Genomic DNA, 21,306 nt, shown 5'->3' on the forward strand with positions numbered 1-21,306 from the left:
TCCTGGGATTACAACTTGATAATTAATTCAGTTGGGAGGAGCACACCACAGAACTGCAGAAACGCCTTAACGAATCTGTATTTGCAATTCGAGTGTTAGCAGACATAGGCGACATAAAAATGAAAAAGCTTGCATACTTTGCCTACTTTCATTTAATAATGTGATATGGTAAAATCTTTTGGGGTAACTCTTCAAGTCAAACAAAAGTTTTCAGAGTCCAAAAGCGTGTAATACGTATTATTTCTGGAGTCCTGTAAAAACCTCTTCAAAGTACTAGGTATACTAACTACTGCCTCTCAGTATATTTACTCCTTAATGAAATTTGTCCTAAATAATATATCTCTTTTTCCAACAAACAGCTCAGCTCATACATACAATAGCAGGAACAAAAAAACAAACAGCTCAGCTCATACATACAATACCAGGAACAAAAATGATCTGCACAAGGACTTAAAAGCACGTACTTTAGTTCAAAAAGGGGTCCACTGCTTAGGAACACTCATCTTCAATAATTTGCCAGCAAATATAAAAAATTTAGTTACAAATAAAGATCAGTTTAAAAGGAGCTGCTTTATTTGTAACTTCTTTTACTCCATTGACGAATTTTTTAATAGAAACTAATGATGTATTGTATATATTCATACTATTAGTATTGTTAATTCAGCTTAAAAAAAATAAAAATAAAAAAAATAAAAAAGGGAGTGACATGTTCCACATCCACGAGGACCTCCTCAGCACGGGTCTATGGAACGAAAAACTAATCTCTCATCTCATCTCAGGGAGCATTCTCCTGAAGATGGCGACCAGTTGGATCGCCGAAATATCTAGTCGAGTTGACTTTAGAACTCGGGAGCAAACCCGAAGAGACTTTCATGAAGACAGTTGGAAGTCTCGGGGTGTATGGTAGCGCATTATCCTGCAGGGTGGCTTGCCATCAAGGTCAACAAAGTGGAGCCTAGAATGTCGTCAGAGTACCACTGTGCTGTAAGGGCACCATGGGTGTCAACCAAAGAGGTTCTGCTACGAAATGGAATGTCCCCTGGACCATCACTTCTGATTGCCAGGCGGGTGACAGTCAGGTTCGTATCCGATCGGTGATCAGGGAGTGTCTAGACGCTTCTCCGCTGGTTATCGTAGCTCATTTCGAAGCTAGTCTCCTCACTGAAGACAATTCTACTCCAGTCAGTGAACTCGCTGGCCGAAGACATATCCGGACACGGCCCAGACATTAGTGGGACATCAACCCGATTGTCGCCCGCCATATGGCTCGACAACTAGGAGTGATGGTCTTGTGTGGCATATCATTTCAGAGCAGGATCCCTTTGGTTGTCATCCGCGACAACCTTGCAGCACAGCGGTACGTCGACGATATTCTACGCCCCGTGTTGCTGCACTTCATGGCAAGCCATCCTCAACTTACGTTTCAGCAACATGATGCTCTACCGCACACGGCAATCTCTGCGCCTTATCTCCGTGTTTGCCAAACCCCACCTTGGTCAGCTAGGTCGCCGGACCTAACCCCATCTGAGAAAGTTTTCAGCATTACTGGGAGGACCCTCTAACAATGTCGGGATTTTACCAATGTAATGCGCCAGTTGGACAGAATTTGGCGCGGTATCCCTCATGAGAACATTCAAAAAGACTATTGTGAGCCGGTGGGTTTCTGGCGCCAGGCGATATCGATTCTTACTATCTTTGATCGTTGTCCCTGTGCCTTGTTCTCTTTGCGTCTTTGAGGCAGGCTATTCATGGTGGCGAAGTCGAGGAGAGTGGGTTCGCGCATGTGCCGAGTCGGTCTGTGACGTGACGTGCTTTCGACGTTGTCGTTGTGGGGAGTTGGCGACACCATGTCACGTGGCACGGCCGTATTCCGTGAGGAGCAGTTCAGTTGGAGCAACGAAGAAGCATGGGCCGCTGCCGGAAAGTACAGGGCTATTACAAATGATTGAAGCGATTTCATAAATTCACTGTAGCTCCATTCATTGACATATGGTCACGACACACTACAGATACGTAGAAAAACTCATAAAGTTTTGTTCGGCTGAAGCCGCACTTCAGGTTTCTGCCGCCAGAGCGCTCGAAAGCGCAGTGAGACAAAATGGCGACAGGAGCCGAGAAAGCGTATGTCGTGCTTGAAATGCACTCACATCAGTCATAACAGTGCAACGAGACTTTCGGACGAAGTTCAACAAAGATCCACCAACTGCTAACTCCAATCGGCAATGGTATGCTCAGTTTAAAGCTTCTGGATGCCTCTGTAAGGGGAAATCAAGGGTCGGCCTGCAGTGAGCGAAGAAACGGTTGAACGCGTGCGGGCAGGTTTCACGCGTAACCCGCGGAAGTCGACGAATAAAGCAAGCAGGGAGCTAAACGTACCACAGCCGACGGTTTGGAAAATCTTACGGAAAAGGCTAAAGCAGAAGCCTTACCGTTTACAATTGCTACAAGCCCTGACACCCGATGACAAAGTCAAACGCTTTGAATTTTCGGCGCGGTTGCAACAGCTCACGGAAGAGGATGCGTTCAGTGCGAAACTTGTTTTCAGTGATGAAGCAACATTTTTTCTTAATGGTGAAGTGAACAGACACAATGTGCGAATCTGGGCGGTAGAGAATCCTCACGCATTCGTGCAGCAAATTCGCAATTCACCAATAGTTAACGTGTTTTGTGCAATCTCACTGTTTAAAGTTTACGGCCCCTTTTTCTTCTGCGAAAAAAACGTTACAGGACACGTGTATCTGGGCATGCTGGAAAATTGGCTCATGCCACAACTGGAGACCGACAGCGCCGACTTCATCTTTCAACTGGATGGTGCTGCACCTCCACTTCCATCATGATGTTCGGCATTTCTTAAACAGGAGATTGGAAAACCGATGGATCGGTCGTGGTGGAGATCATGATCAGCAATTCATGTCATGGCCTCCACGCTCTCCCGACTTAACCCCATGCGATTTCTTTCTGTGGGGTTATGTGAAAGATTCAGTGTTTAAACCTCCTCTACCAAGAAACGTGCCAGAACTGCGAGCTCGCATCAACGATGCTTTCGAACTCATTGATGGGGACATGCTGCGCCGAGTGTGGGAGGAACTTGATTATCGGCTTGATGTCTGCCGAATCACTAAAGGGGCACATATCGAACATTTGTGAATGCCTAAAAAAACTTTTTCAGTTTTTGTATGTGTGTGCAAAGCATTGTGAAAATATCTCAAATAATAAAGTTGTTGTAGAGCTGTGAAATCACTTGAATCATTTGTAATAACCCTGTATTAAAGTTGTCTTGACACGGCTGGCCAGTGGCGACCAGGATTTGCTAATACCTCGAGAGCTATGTGGATGGATGGCGTGTGAATTTCACATGAAGAAGAAAAAATTAATCGCCAAACTTTCGCGGTGGGCTTCTCCTCCTATATATAGTGAATACTACTGTGTACTTAAGGACTGTTGTGTGTTGCAGTTGCTTCTGCTAGTGGGCAGCAAAACATTCACTGCAGTGGTGGCGCGGCGAGTTATGTTCTGGAACGGCCATGAAATTATGTTACTAAAGTGGCTAGAAATAGCGCCTCGCATTTGTAAGTTTGGATTTGGTGCTTAGCGGCACGCTGAAGGTAGCTGGTTCACTTGAACGTCATTTCTTAATTAGTTACAGATTTACAATATTCTGGTTTTACGAATTAGTGGTAGTTGTTGTTTCTTAATAATTTCTTGTGTGTATGGAAGGCAAGTGGCCATGATAAATACAGGTCACATTGTGTTTTATGGCGGGTAGGTGGCCTGTGTATTGTGGTCTGCGGTCATAGAGGCCGTGCTTATTGCACTAGCGACCTATTGAAGTGGCATTAGTTTTCTATTGTAATTTCAAATATCTATCTGAAGGTTGATTGTCACGTTAGGGACTGCACGTTGGATTTATATGGTGTCAACCATTCAGCAAAGACAGATTATCTTATAAGATGGACCTTAAGTCATTGGGTGTGGACTGACACATCTTTTCACGTAGTATCTAGAATTTTTTTTTTTTTTTTTTTTTTTTTTGATCGGTCGAAACTAAGCTCCTTAATTGTGTTCATTGGTTAACTTGTAATATGTTTATATTAAGGTATTGGCTCTGAGCACTATGGGACTTAACATCTGAGGTCATCAGTCCCCCAGAACTTAGAACGACTTAAACCTAACTAACCTAAGGACATCACACTTCCATGCCCGAGGCAGGATTCGAACGTGCGACTGAAGCGCCTAGAACCGCTCGGCCACTATTAAGGTATTGCTTTTCTATATATATATATTTGTGTAACTTGTATATACTACAGTGTGTCTACCGCTCATGTTTTCCTGTTTTCAGAAAGATGTATATTGGTCGACGCGAGCAAACCTCGCCCCCCGAGCTTGCAGTGTGACGGAAATCTCAGGATTTGAACTCAGGGCCGTCCGGACCCCGTTAACGCGCGATTTCTCTATTCCTTTCAACGAGAGGCTTGTTTTAGGTAGAAGATTTACTACTGCCCAAAGTTGACTATAAGTTCACCCTTTGGATCGTGTGTTTGTGAAATCGTAATAGATTTACGTTTGCTCGCGTCCATCACCTGTTCATCAAATTCACGTTTTACCTTGAGCTTGCATAAAGTCTAGAATCTTCCAGACGTTGAGTGTAGTAGAATGCTAAGTGTAAACAGGACAATTAATAGTACCCTTCAGGTCAGATAGCATCAAATTAATTTTACCTTTTCAGTAAGTGTAAAAATGAGTGAGAAAGGCGATAGCCCACATTGCAAAAATTCGGTTATCTATTTCATCTATTATTTTGGTTGTTGTCACCGGCACGTAAAGGGGCCGTTGTCACTAGTGTGACGGTTAATATTGTAAATAATAATTGTGAATAGGGTCTTGATATGCAAATTTTGTTAATTGGTTATTACTGCTGATGAATTCATGTGTATCTGCAATCGATAACGAACTGTTGCAACTACAAACTCGTTGTGTTGCTGGTATACAAGGTTAGAGTGTGCAATCGCCACACCATATTGATAAATGCCAAACCGAATAACTGGCTGCATAAGGGTTAGAGGTGTACTAACGTTATTGGATTGATATGTTTGTGATGCTCTTTCTTTAGAATAAATCGTCCATTTTTTCTGAATCTGTTATCATTTACATATAGTTAAATCTTGCCCAAGGCATTCAAGTCTCGTCTTTATCTACGATAATAATGGAAGCTGAAAAAATTAATTAAAATTTGTGCTACGGCTGGGACTCGAACACGGGACTCCTTGCTTACTAGGCAGAAATGCTGCACATTCCAATTCCAATGCCAGACAGCCCCATTAATGGTGAAGTTTAGGGGAAAAATAAGCTGAAGATATGAATGGAAAAACTGGTAGAAGCTGACCTCGGGAAAGATCAGTTTGGATTCCGTAGAAATGTTGGAACACGTGAGGCAATACTGACCCTACGAATTATCTTAGAAAATAGATTAAGAAAAGGCAAACCTACGTTTCTAGCACTTGTAGACTTAGAGAAAGCTTTTGACAATGTTGACTGGAATACTCTCTTTCACATTCTGAAGGTGGCAGGGGTAAAATACAGGGAGCGAAAGGCTATTTACAATTTGTACAGAAACCAGATGGCAGTTATAAGAGTCGAGGGCATGAAAGGGAAGCTGTGGTTGGGAAGGGAGTGAGACAGGGTTGTAGCCTCTCCCCGATGTTATTCAATCTGTATATTGAGCAAGCAATAAAGGAAACAAAAGAAAAATTCGGAGTAGGTATTAAAATCCATGGAGAAGAAATAAAAACTTTGAGGTTGGCCGATGACATTGTAATTCTGTCAGAGACAGCAAAGGACCTGGAAGAGCAGCTCAATGGAATGGACAGTGTCTTGAAATGAGGATATAAGATGAACATCAACAAAAGCAAAACGAGGATAATGGAATGTAGTCGAATTAAGTCGTGTGATGCTGAGGGAATTAGATTAGGAAATGAGACACTTAAGGTAGTTAACGAGTTTTGCTATTTGGGGAACAAAATAACTGATGATGGTCGAAGTAGGGAGGATATAAAATGTAGACTGGCAATGGCAAGGAAAGCGTTTCTGAAGAAAAGAAATTTGTTAACATCGAGTATAGATTTAAGTGTCAGGAAGTCGTTTCAGAAAGTATTTTTACGGAGTGTAGCCATGTATAGAAGTGAAACGTGGACGATAAATAGTTTGGACAATAAGAGAATAGAAGCTTTCGAAATGTGGTGCTACAGAAGAATGCTGAAGATTAGATGGGTAGATCACATAACTAATGAGGAGGTATTGAATAGAATTGGAGAGAAGAGAAATTTCTGGCACAACTTGACTAGAAGATGGGATCGGTTGGTAGGGTATATTCTGAGGCATCAAGGGATCACCAATTTAGTATCGGAGGGCAGCGTGGAGGGTAAAAATCGCAGATGGAGACCAAGAGATGAATACGCTAAACAGATTCAGAAGGATGTAGGTTGCAGTAAGTACTGGGAGATGAAGAACCTTGCACAGGATAGAGTAGCATGGAGAGCTGCATCAAACCAGTCTCTGGACTGAAGACCACAACAACAACATGAATTAAAGTTTGTATTAGGGAGGGTGCTCGTAATGGGTAGTCCGTGCAGGAATGGTGACCATAGTGTGCTGCGGTGATGTAACGGTCGTCATTTCTGCCTACTAAGCAAGGAGACCTTGGTTCGAGTCCCGGCTGTAGGACAAATTTTAATTCATTTCTTCAGCTTCCAGCATTACTGTTATCATTTGTTTGTCTGTACGTGTGTCACGTGTATCAGTTTCCGTCCCATTCAGATAATTCCTTCCTGGTGCGTCTATTTTTTTTGTCATTGCAGTGTATAACTATAATGTCAGCAGAAATACGTGATAATGTATGTTAGAAGAAGCTTGTCGTGGACTTACGTAATCAACAAGAACAATTTGATAACGTACCGGGTGATCAAAAAGTCAATATAAATTTGAAAACTGAATAAATCACGGAATAATGTAGATAGAGAGGTACAAATTGACACACATGCTTGGAATGACATAGGGTTTTATTAGAACCGAAAAAATACAAAAGTTCAAAAAATGTCCGACAGATGGTGCTTCATCTGAATAGCAATAATTAGCATAACAAAGTAAGACAAAGCAAAGATGATGTTCTTTACATGAAATGCTCAATATGTTCACCATCATTCCTCAACAATAGCTGTAGTCGAGGAATAATGTTGTGAACAGCACTGTAAAGCATGTCCTGAGTTATGGTGAGGCATTGGCGTCGGATGTTGTCTTTCAGCATCCCTAGAGATGTCTGTCTATCACGATACACTTGCGACTTCAGGTAACACCAAAGCCAATAATCACACGGACTGAGGTCTGGGGACCTGGGAGGCAAGCATGACGAAAGCTGAGCACACGATCATCACCAAACGACAAGCATTTGTCGCACCTTTGGTGAACTTTGTTTTTTTTTGTTCTAATAAAACCCCATCTCATTCGAAGCGTGTGTGTCAATTTTTACCTCTCTATCTACATTATTGCGTGACTTATTCAGTTTTCAAATTTATACTGACTTTTTGATCACCCGGTATGTTTGAAGAAGCTTGTCGTGAACTTATGTAATCAACAAGAGCAATTTGGAGCTAGTTTTGTCAAAAGCATAGAGAAGATGCCATATTCTAACCAACTGAGAAAGGGTGGTTCTGTCCCTCCCTCTCAGGCCAGTAACTGTGCAAGAGTAGGAGTGATCTGCTGGTTCCAGTAGTTGCGCAGGGTGAGCTGGGTAGAGCTGCGACTCACCCAGAAGAGCTCCGGCTGGAAGCCCGGGATGCGGCGGTGCGACGCGCCAACCTGCTCCACGAAGGTGAAGAAGGTGTCGGCGTCGTCGAGCGCCCGGATGGCCTCGTCCAGCGAGTTCATCACGGTGGTCGCGTGCTCGGCCAGCTCCATGCTGCTCGCCTGCTCCTCGCGCGTCTTCAGCGACCGGAAGCGCTCGAAGAGCTCCAGCAGGTCGGAGTGCTCCTCGAACAGCCTGCAATCAGAGCGAGTGGTCCGTCACTGGGGGTCCCCGGCAGGTACTGGCGGTCAGCTGAGCCTGCACTACTAGTTGTATACAGGGTGTTACAAAAAGGTACGGCCAAACTCTCAGGAAACATTCCTCACACACAAAAAAAGAAAAGGTGTTATGTGGACCTGTGTCCGGAAACGCTTAATTTCCATGTTAGAGCTCATTTTAGTTTCGTCAGTATGTACTGTACTTACTCGATTCACCGCCAGTTGGCCCAATTGAAGGAAGATAATCTTGACTTCGGTGCTTGTGTTGACATGCGACTCATTGCTCTACAGTACTAGCATCAAGCACATCAGTACGTAGCATCAACAGGTTAGTGTTCATCATGAACGTGGTTTTGCAGTCAGTGCAATGTTTACAAATGCGGAGTTGGCAGATGCCCATTTGATGTATGGATTAGCACGGGGTAATAGCCGTGGCGCGGTACGTTTGTATCGAGACAGATTTCCAGAACGAAGGTGTCCGACAGGAAGACGTTCGAAGCAATTGATCGGCGTCTTAGGGAGCACGGAACATTCCAGCCTATGACTCGCGACTGGGGAAGACCTAGAACGACGAGGACACCTGCAATGAACGAGGCAATTCTTCGTGCAGTTGACGATAACCCTAATGTCAGCGTCAGAGCAGTTGCTGCTGTACAAGGTAACGTTGACCACGTCACTGTATGGAGAGTGCTACGGGAGAATCACAATCAACATGTGTGGGATGACGAGAATCCGCACGCAATTGTGCAATCACGTCATCAACACAGATTTTCTGTGAACGTTTGGGCAGGCATTCTTGGTGATGTCTTGATTGGGCCCCATGTTCTTCCACCTACGCTCAATGGAGCACGTTATCATGATTTCACACGGAATACTCTACCTGTGCTGTTAGAACATGTGCCTTTACAAGTACGACACAACATGTGGTTCATGCACGATGGAGCTCCTGCACATTTCAGTCGATGTTTTCGTACGCTTCTCAACAACAGATTCGGTGACCGATGGATTGGTAGAGGCGGATCAGTTCCATGGCCTCCACGCTCTCCCGACCTCAACCCTCTTGAGTTTCATTTATGGGGGCATTTGAAAGCTCTTGTCTACGAAACCCCGGTACCAAATGTAGAGACTCTTCGTGCTCGTATTGTGGACGGCTGTGATACAATACGCCATTCTCCAGGGCTGCATCAGCGCATCAGGGATTCCATGCGACGGAGGGTGCATGCATGTATCCTCGCTAACGGAGGACATTTTGAACTTTTCCTGTAACAAAGTGTTTGAAGTCACACTGCTACGTTCTGTTGCTGTGTGTTCCATTCCATGATTAATGTGATTTGAAGGGAAGTAATAAAATGAGCTCTAACGTGGAAAGTAATCGTTTCCGGACACATGTCCACATAACATATTTTCTTTCTTTGTGTGTGAGGAACGTTTCTTGAAAGTTTGGCTGTACCTTTTTGTAACACCCTGTATACGAAAGGCACTGAATAAGTAATGCTACACATTTCATTCTAGGCCAATTTCGGTTGAAAAGATGAAAAATTTGTTGTTGAATAATGTTGAATATTCGCGCTTCGACCGCTGTAGTTTCATGAAGTTCCGATATGGGGCGCCGCCGCTACACACAGCCTTGATTATAGCTTATATAACGGTGCTGTGTTCTTTTCAAGAAAAATCAGGCATTGCAGTTATTCAGACGCCCTTTCAGAATGTGCACGGAGACAGTGAACAAAAGCGCGGTGAGTCGTTGGGCGAGGCATCTGTTTTCGTCAGCTCCTCTTCTCCAAGATGACGCATGGCCTCTGCGTAACGACAAGAGCTAACAAAACTTCATTGGACTTCTTCCTAATCCAGCCTGCAGCTCTGATGTCGCACCTTCCGACATCCATTCGTTTGGCCCAATGAAGGATGCACTCCGCTGGAAGCGGTTCATGGATGAGGGGAAGGTTATTGATGCAGTCAGTCGTTGGCTCTGACGTCGACTTGTAGACTTGTACCTCACGGGCATACAGCCCTTCTCTTCTCCCATATTGCCGTCGCACTGAACGGAGATTATGGTAGACAATAGGATTTTATAGCCGAAACACTGGAATCCTGATTAAAACCAACTTCCTTTTAGAAAAAAAATGTTTTGCGTTATTTAGTGAATGCAAATAGTAAACATTTATTTGTTTGTTTATTTACAGGCTGTCCAGTGAAGGAGTCCCTGATTTCAAAATTAAATATCTCGAAAATTTTTAATTGAATCAGCTGTGGTTTCTTAGTGAAACATTGTAAATTAACTAAACAAACACTGTTTATAGCCTTGTTTCATAATTTATTGTTAATGTTATTGCTTAACTAAGGTTTCGGGTATAAGCTCATTTTCCAGTACATTACTGATTCCCAAAGATTATAATGCCCAGATAAACATGATGACAAGGCAACAACAATCATCTCAACTTCTTAGGGTATCGATCCAAAGCTTAATGTACAATTACGTAATTGACCATTTTTAACAAATTACGTACATTATTATGTTGTTGTTGTTGTTGTTGTGGTCTTCAGTCCTGAGACTGGTTTGATGCAGCTCTCCATGCTACTCTATCCGGTGCAAGCTGCTTCATCTCCCAGTACGTACTGCAGCCTACATCCTTCTGAATCTGTTTAGTGTATTCATCTCTTGGTCTCCCTCTACGATTTTTACCCTCCACGCTGCCCTCCAATACTAAATTGGTGATCTCTCGATGCCTCAGAACGTGACCTACCAACCGGTCCCTTCTTGTAGTCAAGTTGTGCCACAAACTCCTCTTCTCCCCAATCCCACTCAATACTCCTCATTAGTTATGTAATCTACCCATCTAATCTTCAGCATTCTTCTGTAGCACCACATTTCTAAAGCTTCTATTCTCTTCTTGTCTAAACTATTTATCGTCCATGTTTCACTTCCATACATGGCTACACTCCATACAAATACTTCCAGAAACGACTTCCTGACACTTAAATCTAACTCGATGTTAACAAATTTCTCTTCTTCAGAAACGCTTTTCTTGCCATTGCCAGTCTACATTTGATATCCTCTCTACTTCGACCATTATCAGTTATTTTGCTCCCCAAATAGCAAAACTCCTTTACTACTCCAAGTGTCTTATTTCCTAATCTAATTCCTTCAGCATCACCCGACTTCATTAGACTACATTCCGTTATCCTCGTTTTGCTTTTGTTGATGTTCATCTTATATCCTTCCTTCAAGACACTGTCCATTCCGTTCAACTGCTCTTCCAAGTCCTTTGCTGTCTCTGACAGAATTACAATGTCATCGGCGAACCTTAAAGTTTTTATTTCTTCTCCATGGATTTTAATACCAACTCCGAATTTTTCTTTTGTTTCCTTTATTGCTTGCTCAGTATACAGGTTGAATAACATCGGGGAGAGGCTACAACCCTGTCTCACTCCCTTCCCAACCACTGCTTCCCTTTAGCCGGCCGAAGTGGCCGTGCGGTTAAAGGCGCTGCAGTCTGGAACCGCAAGCCCGCTACGGTCGCAGGTTCGAATCCTGCCTCGGGCATGGATGTTTGTGATGTCCTTAGGTTAGTTAGGTTTAACTAGTTCTAAGTTCTAGGGGACTAATGACCTCAGCAGTTGAGTCCCATAGTGCTCAGAGCCATTTGAACCATTTGTTTGCTTCCCTTTCATGCTCCTCGACTCATAACTGCCATCTGGTTTCTGTACAAATTGTAAATAGCCTTTCAGTCCCTGTGTTTTACCCCTGCCACCCTCAGAATTTGAAAGAGAGTATTCCAGTCAACATTGTCAAAAGCTTTATCTGTCTACAAATGCTAGAAATGTAGGTTTGCCTTTCCTTAATCTAGCTTCTAAGATAAGTCGGAGGATCAGTATTGCCTCACGCATTCCCATATTTCTACGGAATCCAAACTGATCTTCTCCGAGGTCAGCTTCTACCAGTTTTTCCATTCGTCTGCAAATAATTCGCATTAGTATTTTGCAGCCGTGACTTGTTAAACTGATATTTCGGTAATTTTCACATCTGTCAACACCTGCTTTCTTTGGAATTGGAATTATTATATTCTTCTTGAAGTCTGAGGGTATTTCACCTGTCTCAAACATTTTGCTCACCAGATGGTAGAGTTTTGTCATGACTGGCTCTCCCAAGGCTGTCAGTAGTTCTAATGGAATGTTGTCTACTCCCGGGGCCTTGTTTCGTCTTTCAGTGCTCTATCAAACTCTTCACGCAGTATCGTATCTCCCATTTCATCTTCATCTACATCCTCTTCCCTTTCTATAACATTGCCCTCAAGTATATCGCCCTTGTATAATCCCTCTATATACTCCTTCCACCTTACTGCTTTCCCTTCTTTTCTTAGAACTGCGTTTCCATCTGAGCTCTTGATATTCATACAAGTGGTTCTCTTTTCTCCAAAGGTCTCTTTAATTTTCCTGTAGGCAATATCTATCTTACCAATAATGAGATAAGCCTCTACATCCTTACATTTGTCATCTAGCCATGCCTGCTTAGCCATTTTGCACTTCCTGTCGATCTCATTTTTGAGACGTTTGTATTCCTTTTTGCCTGCTTCTTTTACTGCATTTTTATATTTTCTCCTTTCATCAATTAAATTCAGTATTTCTTCTGTCACCCAAGGATTTCTACTAGCCCTCGTCTTTTTACCTACTTGATCCTCTGCTGCCTTCACTATTTCATCCCTCAAAGCTACCCATTCTTCTTCTACTGTATTTCTTTCCCTCATTCTTGTCAATTGCTCCCTTATGCTCTCCCTGAAACTCTGTACAATCTCTGGTTTAGTCAGTTTATCCAGGTCCCATCTCATTAAATTCTCACCTCTTTGCAGTTTCTTCAGTTTTAATTTAGAGTTCATGTCTTTTTACCTACTTGATCCTCTGCTGCCTTCACTATTTCATCCCTCAAAGCTACCCATTCTTCTTCTACTGTATTTCTTTCCCTCATTCTTGTCAATTGCTCCCTTATGCTCTCCCTGAAACTCTGTACAATCTCTGGTTTAGTCAGTTTATCCAGGTCCCATCTCATTAAATTCTCACCTCTTTGCAGTTTCTTCAGTTTTAATTTACAGTTCATAACCAATAGATTGTGGTCAGAGTCCACATCTGCCCCTGGAAATGTTCTACAATTTAAAACCTGGTTCCTAAATCTCTGTCTTACCATTATATAATCTATCTGGAACCTTCTAGTATCTCCAGGGTTCTTCTATGTATACAACCATCTTTTATTATTCTTGAACCATATGTTAGCTATGATTAAGTTGTGCTCTGTGCAAAATTCCTCTTTCGTTTCTTACCCCCAATCCATATTCACCTACTACGTTTCCTTCTCTCCCTTTTCCTACACTCGAATTCCAGTCACCCATGACTATTAAATTTTCGTCTGCCTTCACTATCTGAATAATTGCTTTTGTCTCATCATACATTTCTTCAATTTCTTCGGCATCTGCAGAGCTAGTTGGCATATAGACTTGTACTACTGTCGTAGGCGTGGGATTCGTGTCTATCTTGGCCACAATAATGCGTTCACTATGTTGTTTGTAGTAGCTTACCCGAACTTCTATTTTTTTTATTCATTATTAAACCTACTCCTGCATTACCCCTATTTGATTTTGTATTTATAACCCTGTATTCACGTGACCAAAAGTCTTATTCCTCCTGCCACCGAACTTCGCTGATTCCCACTTTATCTAACTTTAACCTATCCATTTTCCTTTTTAAATTTTCTAATCTACCTGCCCGATTAAGGGATCTGACATTCCACTCTCCGATAAGTAGAACGCCAGTTTTCTTTTTCCTGATAACGACGTCCTCTTGAGTAGTCCCCGCCCGGAGATCCGAATGGGGGACTATTTTACCTCCGGAATATTTTACCCAAGAGGACGCCATCATCATGTAATCATACAGTAAAGCTGCATGCCCTCGGGAAAAATTACGGCTGTAGTTTCCCCTTGCTTTCAGCCGTTCGCAGTACCAGAACAGCAAGGCCGTTTAGGTTGATGTTGCAAGGCCAGATCAGTCAATCATCCAGACTGTTGCCCCTGCTACTACTGAAAAGGCTGCTGCCCCTCTTCAGGAACCACACGTTTGTCTGGCCTCTCAACAGATACCCCTCCGTTGTGGTTGCACCTACGGTACGGCTATCTGTATCGTTGAGGCACGCAAGCCTGCCCACCAACTGCAAGGTCTATGGTTCATGGGAGGGAGGACATTATTATAAATCACCAATTATACTTCAATGACCGGACTAAAGTTACGCATCAGCCAAGATATTTTTAACAACGGTGGACTGCGGCTCAATGTTTTGCTTCTATCCTGGGGTTGCGATTTCACCTAAAAGACGTGAACAATTGCATTGGGTTTGCTCGTTTAATAATAGGTGTGGGGTATACACATCTTCTAATATTTCTAATTGGTTGAGTTTGGCCCCCTTTTCCTCTGTGTGCAGGACTTGTATATCTATTGTGTATGTGTGATTATTGTTCAGGCAATGTTCTGTAAAGGCTGAATCAGGCTTCCTCAATCTCCAGCTTCTGTGGCGTTCCTTAAGCCTGGTACAGATTGACCTCCCAGTCTGTCCATTGTAGCAAGACTGACACTCACAGCATGTGATTTTATGAATCTCACTTTCTGTGGTAGCCCGTTGATTGTCTTTTGAATTGAACAAGAAACTACCTATTGTCTAAGGGACATAGAAAAACTCAGAGAAACCCTTTGCCTCCAAGGTGTTACTTATGTTATTTGATGTTTTCCCTATAACAGGTAATCTGCACCATTTCTTTTCCTGTTTCTATTTTTCAATGGCGACAGTAGGGACCAGACTTGCTTCTTCTTCTTCTTCTTCTTATCTAAAACTTTTGTAGGTGGTGTTGGGGTCACATTCATTATTCATGGCTGCTGTTTTTATTGTGTTATGTTCCTCGTCAAAGTCTTCTTGGCAGATCGGGATAGAAAGGAGACGGTGGTTCATGTGATGGAATGCTGCACGTTCGTAGGTTGTAGGCTGTGGCAAGAAGTTTTGCTTCATCATGGAAGTTGTTCGGTGATGTCTTAACAAATGTCCTACCATCCTGTCCTGTCTTCTTGTCAGTGTTTTCCATACATTCTTTTCCTCGTCTAACCTCCAGAGATCTTCCTCGCCCCTTACCTTATCAGTCCGCCTAATTTTGAAAATTCTTCTGTAACACCATATTTGAAATGATCCGTTTCTCTTCTTTTCGGGTTTTCATGCTGTCCATATTTCACTATCCTACAATTCTATGCGCAAAACGTACATTCGCAGAAATTTGTTCCTCGCATTAGGCCAATGTTTGATACTAGCAGACTTCTCTCCGCCAGGAATGCCCTTTTTGCCAGTGCTAGTGTGCTTTTGACGTCCTCCTTGCTCCATCCATCTTGGGTTATTTTGCTGCCTAGGTGGCAGAATTCCTTAGCTTCGTCTACTTCGTGATCACCAATAATGATGTCAAGTATCTCGCTGTTGTTATTTCTTCTACTTCTCACAACTTTCATCTTTTTTCGATATATTCTCATTCATCAGATCCTGTAATGCTTCTTCATTTTCACTGAGGATAGCAATGTCGTTAGCGAATCTTATGAATGATATCTCTTCACCCTCAATTTTGATTCCACTGTCGTGCCTTTCTTTTATTTCCGTGACTGCTTCTTCGATGTATAGATTAAAGATTAGCGGCGAAAGAATGCATCTCTGTCTTACACCCGTTTCACTTTGAGCACTGCGTTCTTGATCTTCCACTGTTATTGTTCCGTTTTGGCTCTTGCAGATATTGTATATTACCTTCATTTCCCTACATCTCACCCCTGTTTTCCTCATAACTTCGACTATCTTTCACCGTTTGACATTGTGGAACGACTCGCCATGTCGACAAATCCAGTGAACATGTCTTGATTTTTCTTTAGTGTTTCTTTCATTACAGCACGTGGTAAGTCTTGTTTAAATATTGCAGGGTAGAACAGAAAATCCAGCAAGCTCCACTTCCGAAACCCGTATCTGTTCCGACTGAACGTGTATACAGGGTGAAAAGTATTTAAACCGACAAACTCTTGGAGGTTGTAGGGGACATCAAAACAAATATTTTTCCCTAATGTAATTTTTTCCTATGAGGATTATATAAACCGGTGGAGGCTGTATTACGCTCGTCAGATGTTTGAGGCGGTATTACGATCTTCAGTTGTTAGAGGGCGTATAACGCTCTTCATTTGTAGGCAACTGCTGTCCACCAGTGTAGTAGTGCATAGTCTCTGTTTACTAATGGAGCGATACACCTGGAGTGAGTACAATGATATGGTTGGTGCGTACTACGTAGCGTACCACAACGGACGAGCTGCACAGCGGGTTTATCAACAACAATATCCTAATCGCCGTATGCGGCATCATACGACCTTTGCTGCTGTCTACCAACGTCTGCGTGAGACCGGGTCATTTGGCAGATTACCTGGACAGGGACGCCGTCCCACGGTAGGAACGGTGCTATTTGAGGAAGCTGTCTTGCAGCATGTGGAGCGGGATCCTTCAATCAGCACTCGCGCAATTGCACGTAACATGGAGACGAAACAGACGAATGTAAGAACAGTCGTTCGAGAGCAATTGTTACGTCCATTTCACTTACAGCGTGTCCACAACCTGGAACCAGTTGCTTATACACCCAGAGCACAGTTTTCACAGTGGTACCTGAAATGATGTGAAATGCATCCTACATTTCCATCCTCTGTGTTGTGTACCGATGAAGCAACGTTCGGGCGTGATGGAGTCTTCAAAAAGCACAATTCGCATGTTTCGAGTGAGGATAACCCACATGCCACAGTTACTACGGCTCATCAAGTGCGGTTCTTCGTTAATGTGTGGGTCGGTGTTGTTGGGGACTGTTTAATTGGGCCGTATCTCCTACTTAGGCCATTAAATGGCTGGAACTATTACAATTTTCTCGCCAGAGCATTGTCAGAATTTCTGGAAGACATCCCGCTCCCTACAAGACAACTCATGTGGTCCCAACATGACGGGGCGCCGGCACATTTCAGTCGTCGTGTGCGTCGATTCCTGGACCGACGGTTCCCAGAAACGTGGATTGGCAGAGGTGGTCCTGTACCATGGCCTGCTCGATCCCCAGATATGACCCCTCTGGACTTTTTTGTGTGGGGAGAGATGCGCAACCTTGTTTGCGCAACTCCTGTTGCATCAGAAGAGGATCTGGTTGCCCGGATAGTAACAGCAGCAGCAGGAACAATTCGGGATTCTCCTGGGGATTTTTGCCCGTGTCAGACAGAACATGATCCGACGGTGCAACCTTTGTTTACGTGTCAATGGAGGCATTTTTGAAAATCTACTGTAATTGAAATAGGGGTTGTGTTAATGTGATGTCTCTTGGTCATAAAAAAATGGAAAAGTATTTGTTGGTTTAGTTAATTTGCCGCCAGAGAAATCTTCCTCTGCCGGTTTAAGTACTCCTCATAGGAAAAAAGACATTAGGGAAAAATATTTGTTTTGATGTCCCCTACAACCTCCCAGAGTTTGTCGGTTTAAATACTTTTCACCCTCGTCACAGTATCCAGACATCATCGACATAGAAAAACTGTGAGATGGGCTCCACACGTGGGTGGAGGAATCATGGGACACGGCTCGTGTGAGAGGCAGCGACTGGCTACTGGCTCCTGGCCACCCCAGCTGTGCGGCAGCTTCTGCGGTGTCGCAGAGCGTGCCGGGGCGGAACCAATCTGCTGCGGAGCCCATCTTGCCGGCTGATAGGCTATTAGGAGCACACTGCCGTGACGTCACTGCGTCGTCCGTGGGGGGACGGCGTCCCAACCCCCACACCTCTGGCGCCTCACAGGACGGCCGCGAGGGACAGCCAGGGCTGGCCAACGGAAGGGGGCTGTCACCCAAACCGAGTCACGTGATCGTCCTTCCAGTACAGAACCTGCGATTCTGTACGACTGAGCGTCTTTACGACGAGGTCGTCCGGATGAAAAGTCTCAGAGCTCTCCCACCACTTTCTCCGCTATTTTTTTTCTTTTACTAGCTGACATACTGGACAATGTCCGGGTATTCATTTTGTCAATTTTGTTTTTTTTTTGGTCATCAGTCTACTGACTGGTTTGATGCGGCCCGCCACGAATTCCTTTCCTGTGCTAACCTCTTCATCTCAGAGTAGCACTTGCAGCCTACGTCCTCAATTATTTGCTTGACGTATTCCAATCTCTGTCTTCCTCTACAGTTTTTGCCCTCTACAGCTCCCTCTAGTACCATGGAAGTCATTCCCTCATGTCTTAGCAGATGTCCTATCGTCCTGTCCCTTCTCCTTAGCCGGCCGAAGTGGCCGCGCGGTTCTGGCGCTGCAGTCTGGAACCGCGAGACCGCTACGGTCACAGGTTCGAATCCTGCCTCGGGCATGGATGTTTGTGATGTCCTTAGGTTAGTTAGCTTTAACTAGTTCTAAGTTCTAGGGGACTAATGACCTCAGCAGTTGAGTCCCATAGTGCTCAGAGCCATTTTGAACCTTCTCCTTAACAGTGTTTTCCACATATTCCTTTCCTCTCCGATTCTGCGTAGAACCTCCTCATTCCTTACCTTATCAGACCACCTAACTTTCAACATTCGTCTGTAGCTCCACATCTCAAATGCCTCGATTCTCTTCTGTTCCGGTTTTCCCACAGTCCATGTTTCACTACCATACAATGCTGTACTCCAGACGTACATCCTCAGAAATTTCTTCCTCAAATCAAGGCCGATATTTGATATTAGTAGACTTCTCTTGGCCAGAAATGCCTTTTTTGCCATAGCGAGTCTGCTTTTGATGTCCTCCTTGCCCCGTCCGTCGTTGGTTATTTTACTGCCCAGGTAGCAGAATTCCTTAACTTCATTGACTTTGTGACCATCAATCCTGATGTTAAGTTTCTCGCTGCTCTCATTTCTACTAATTCTCATCACCTTCTTTCTCCGATTTACTCTCAAACCATACTGTGTACTCATTAGACTGTTCATTCCGTTCAGCAGATCATTTAATTCTTCTTCACTTTCACTCAGGATAGCAATGTCATCAGCGAATCGTATCATTGATATCCTTTCACCTTGTATTTTAATTTCACTCCTGAACCTTTCTTTTATTTCCATCATTGCTTCCTCGATGTACAGATTGAAGAGTAGGGGCGAAAGGCTACAGCCTTGTCTTACACCCTTCTTAATACGAGCACTTCGTTCTTGATCGTCCACTCTTATTATTCCCTCTTGGTTGTTGTACATATAGTATATGACCCGTCTCTCCCTATAGCTTACCCCTACTTTTTTCAGAGTCTCGAACAGCTTGCACCATTTTATATTGTCGAACGCTTTTTCCAGGTCGACAAATCCTATGAAAGTGTCTTGATTTTTCTTTAGCCTTGCTACCATTATTAGCCGTAACGTCAGAATTGCCTCTCTCGTCCCTTTACTTTTCCTAAAGCCAAACTGATCGTCACCTAGCGCATTCTCAATTTTCTTTTCCATTCTTCTGTATATTATTCTTGTAAGCAATGCATGAGCTGTTAAGCTGATTGTGCGATAATTCTCGCACTTGTCAGCTCTTGCCGTCTTCGGAATTGTGTGGATGATGCTTTTCCGAAAGTCAGATGGTATATCGCCAGACTCATATATTCTACACACCAACGTGAATAGTCGTTTTGTTGCCACTTCCCCCAATGATTTTAGAAATTCTGATGGAATGTTATCTATCCCTTCTGCCTTATTTGACCGTAAGTCCTCCAAAGCTCTTTTAAATTCCGATTCTAGTACTGGATCCCCTATCTCTTCTAAATCGACTCCTGTTACTTCTTCTATCACATCATACAAATCTTCACCCTCATAGAGGCTTTCAATGTATTCTTCAATTTTGTACTAGAAACAAAAAATTAACTGTGTAGTGCAATATCGAAAAAATTTCATTTCCATGTGTTCGTGAAGATGCGTATGAGCCGGCACGTTGTGGCCGAGTGGTTCTAGGCGCTTCAGTCCGGATCCGCGCTGCTGCTACGGTCGCAGGTTCGAATCCTGCTTCGGGCATGGACGTGTGTGATGTCCTTAGGTTAGTTAGGTTTAAGTAGTTCTAAGTCTAGGGGACTGATGATTTCAGATTTTAAGTCCCATAGTGCTCAGAGCCATTTGAACCATTTTTTTGAAAACGCATATGAAGTTATGCAGCAGAGCCGGGGTGAGATGATTCCCGACAGTCCCTGTACGCTGGTCACAGCTGCTTCACGCGTATGCAACGCGTTTTCGTAAACGTCTCTATGGCAACGCCTCTTCATAGCTCCACAGATGGTTACTGTTATCGCCTACAGCCGTTTTCGCTTCGCAATTGAAAGCTGTCAAAAGCGCTGCCAAGTGTAGGCTGTTTCCTAAAGTTGACTCAATTGTAGGAGTGTCTAAGTGGTAAAGAATGAATGTATCTGAACGTCATGCATGGTGCGGCATTTTTTCTCTTATCGCATTGTTTATGACATCATATCTGTTTAGTTGCATATGAGGATACTGTCTGCGAAATTGATTGCGAATACTTAGTAGCAAAGAAGCAATAAATCAAAAATCATGCACAATGCGATGGTTTTTCACGCTTCTGATTACTTACGACGCCATACCTCCTGAACTATGATACGTAGGTTGTTTTTACCCAAACAGTGATAGTTGCCCGACAGTAAGGCTTGTGTGTATCAAGTTTGGTTGAAACCGTCCAGTGGTTTAGAAGGAGACGTGGAACATACACACATACACATAAATCCATTTGTATAATACACTGCTGACCATTAAAATTGCTACACCACGAAGATGACGTGCTCCAGACGCGAAATTTAACCGACAGGAAGAAGATGCTGTGATATGCAAATGATTAGCTTTTCAAAGGATTCACAAAAGGTTGGCGCCGGTGGCGACACCTACAACGTGCTGACATGAGGAAAGTTTCCAAACGATTTCTCATACACAAGCAGCAGTTGACCGGCGTTGCCTGATGAAACGTTGTTGTGATGCCTCGTGTAAGGAGGAGAAATGCGTACCATCACGTTTCCGACTTTGATAAAGGTCGGATTGTAACCTATCGCGATTGCGGTTTATCGTATGGCGACATTGCTGCTCGCGTTGGTCGAGATCCGATGACTGTTAGCAGAATATGAAATCGGTGGGTTCAGGAGGGTAATACGGAACGCCGTGCTGGATCCCAACGGCCTCGTATCACTAGCAGTCGAGATGAC

At 43.5% G+C, this 21,306-nt stretch overlaps 1 protein-coding gene across 1 annotated transcript in view; it reads right to left on the minus strand.

Moving 5' to 3' along the window:
* The window catches only part of LOC126424609 (myoglobin-like), a 34,203-nt gene extending 16,385 nt beyond the window's left edge, over window positions 1–17,818 (minus strand). The window contains exons 1-2 of the mRNA XM_050087348.1: window positions 17,616–17,818; window positions 7,801–8,032 (exon numbers count right to left, since the gene is read on the minus strand). Of these exons, the coding sequence (XP_049943305.1) occupies window positions 7,801–8,032; window positions 17,616–17,818 (435 nt within the window). The remainder of the gene's footprint in view (window positions 1–7,800; window positions 8,033–17,615) is intronic.
* Between the last annotated feature and the right edge of the window lie 3,488 nt (window positions 17,819–21,306).

The sequence above is a fragment of the Schistocerca serialis genome, chromosome 10 (assembly GCF_023864345.2).
Source record: "Schistocerca serialis cubense isolate TAMUIC-IGC-003099 chromosome 10, iqSchSeri2.2, whole genome shotgun sequence".
Lineage (NCBI taxonomy): Eukaryota > Metazoa > Arthropoda > Insecta > Orthoptera > Acrididae > Schistocerca > Schistocerca serialis.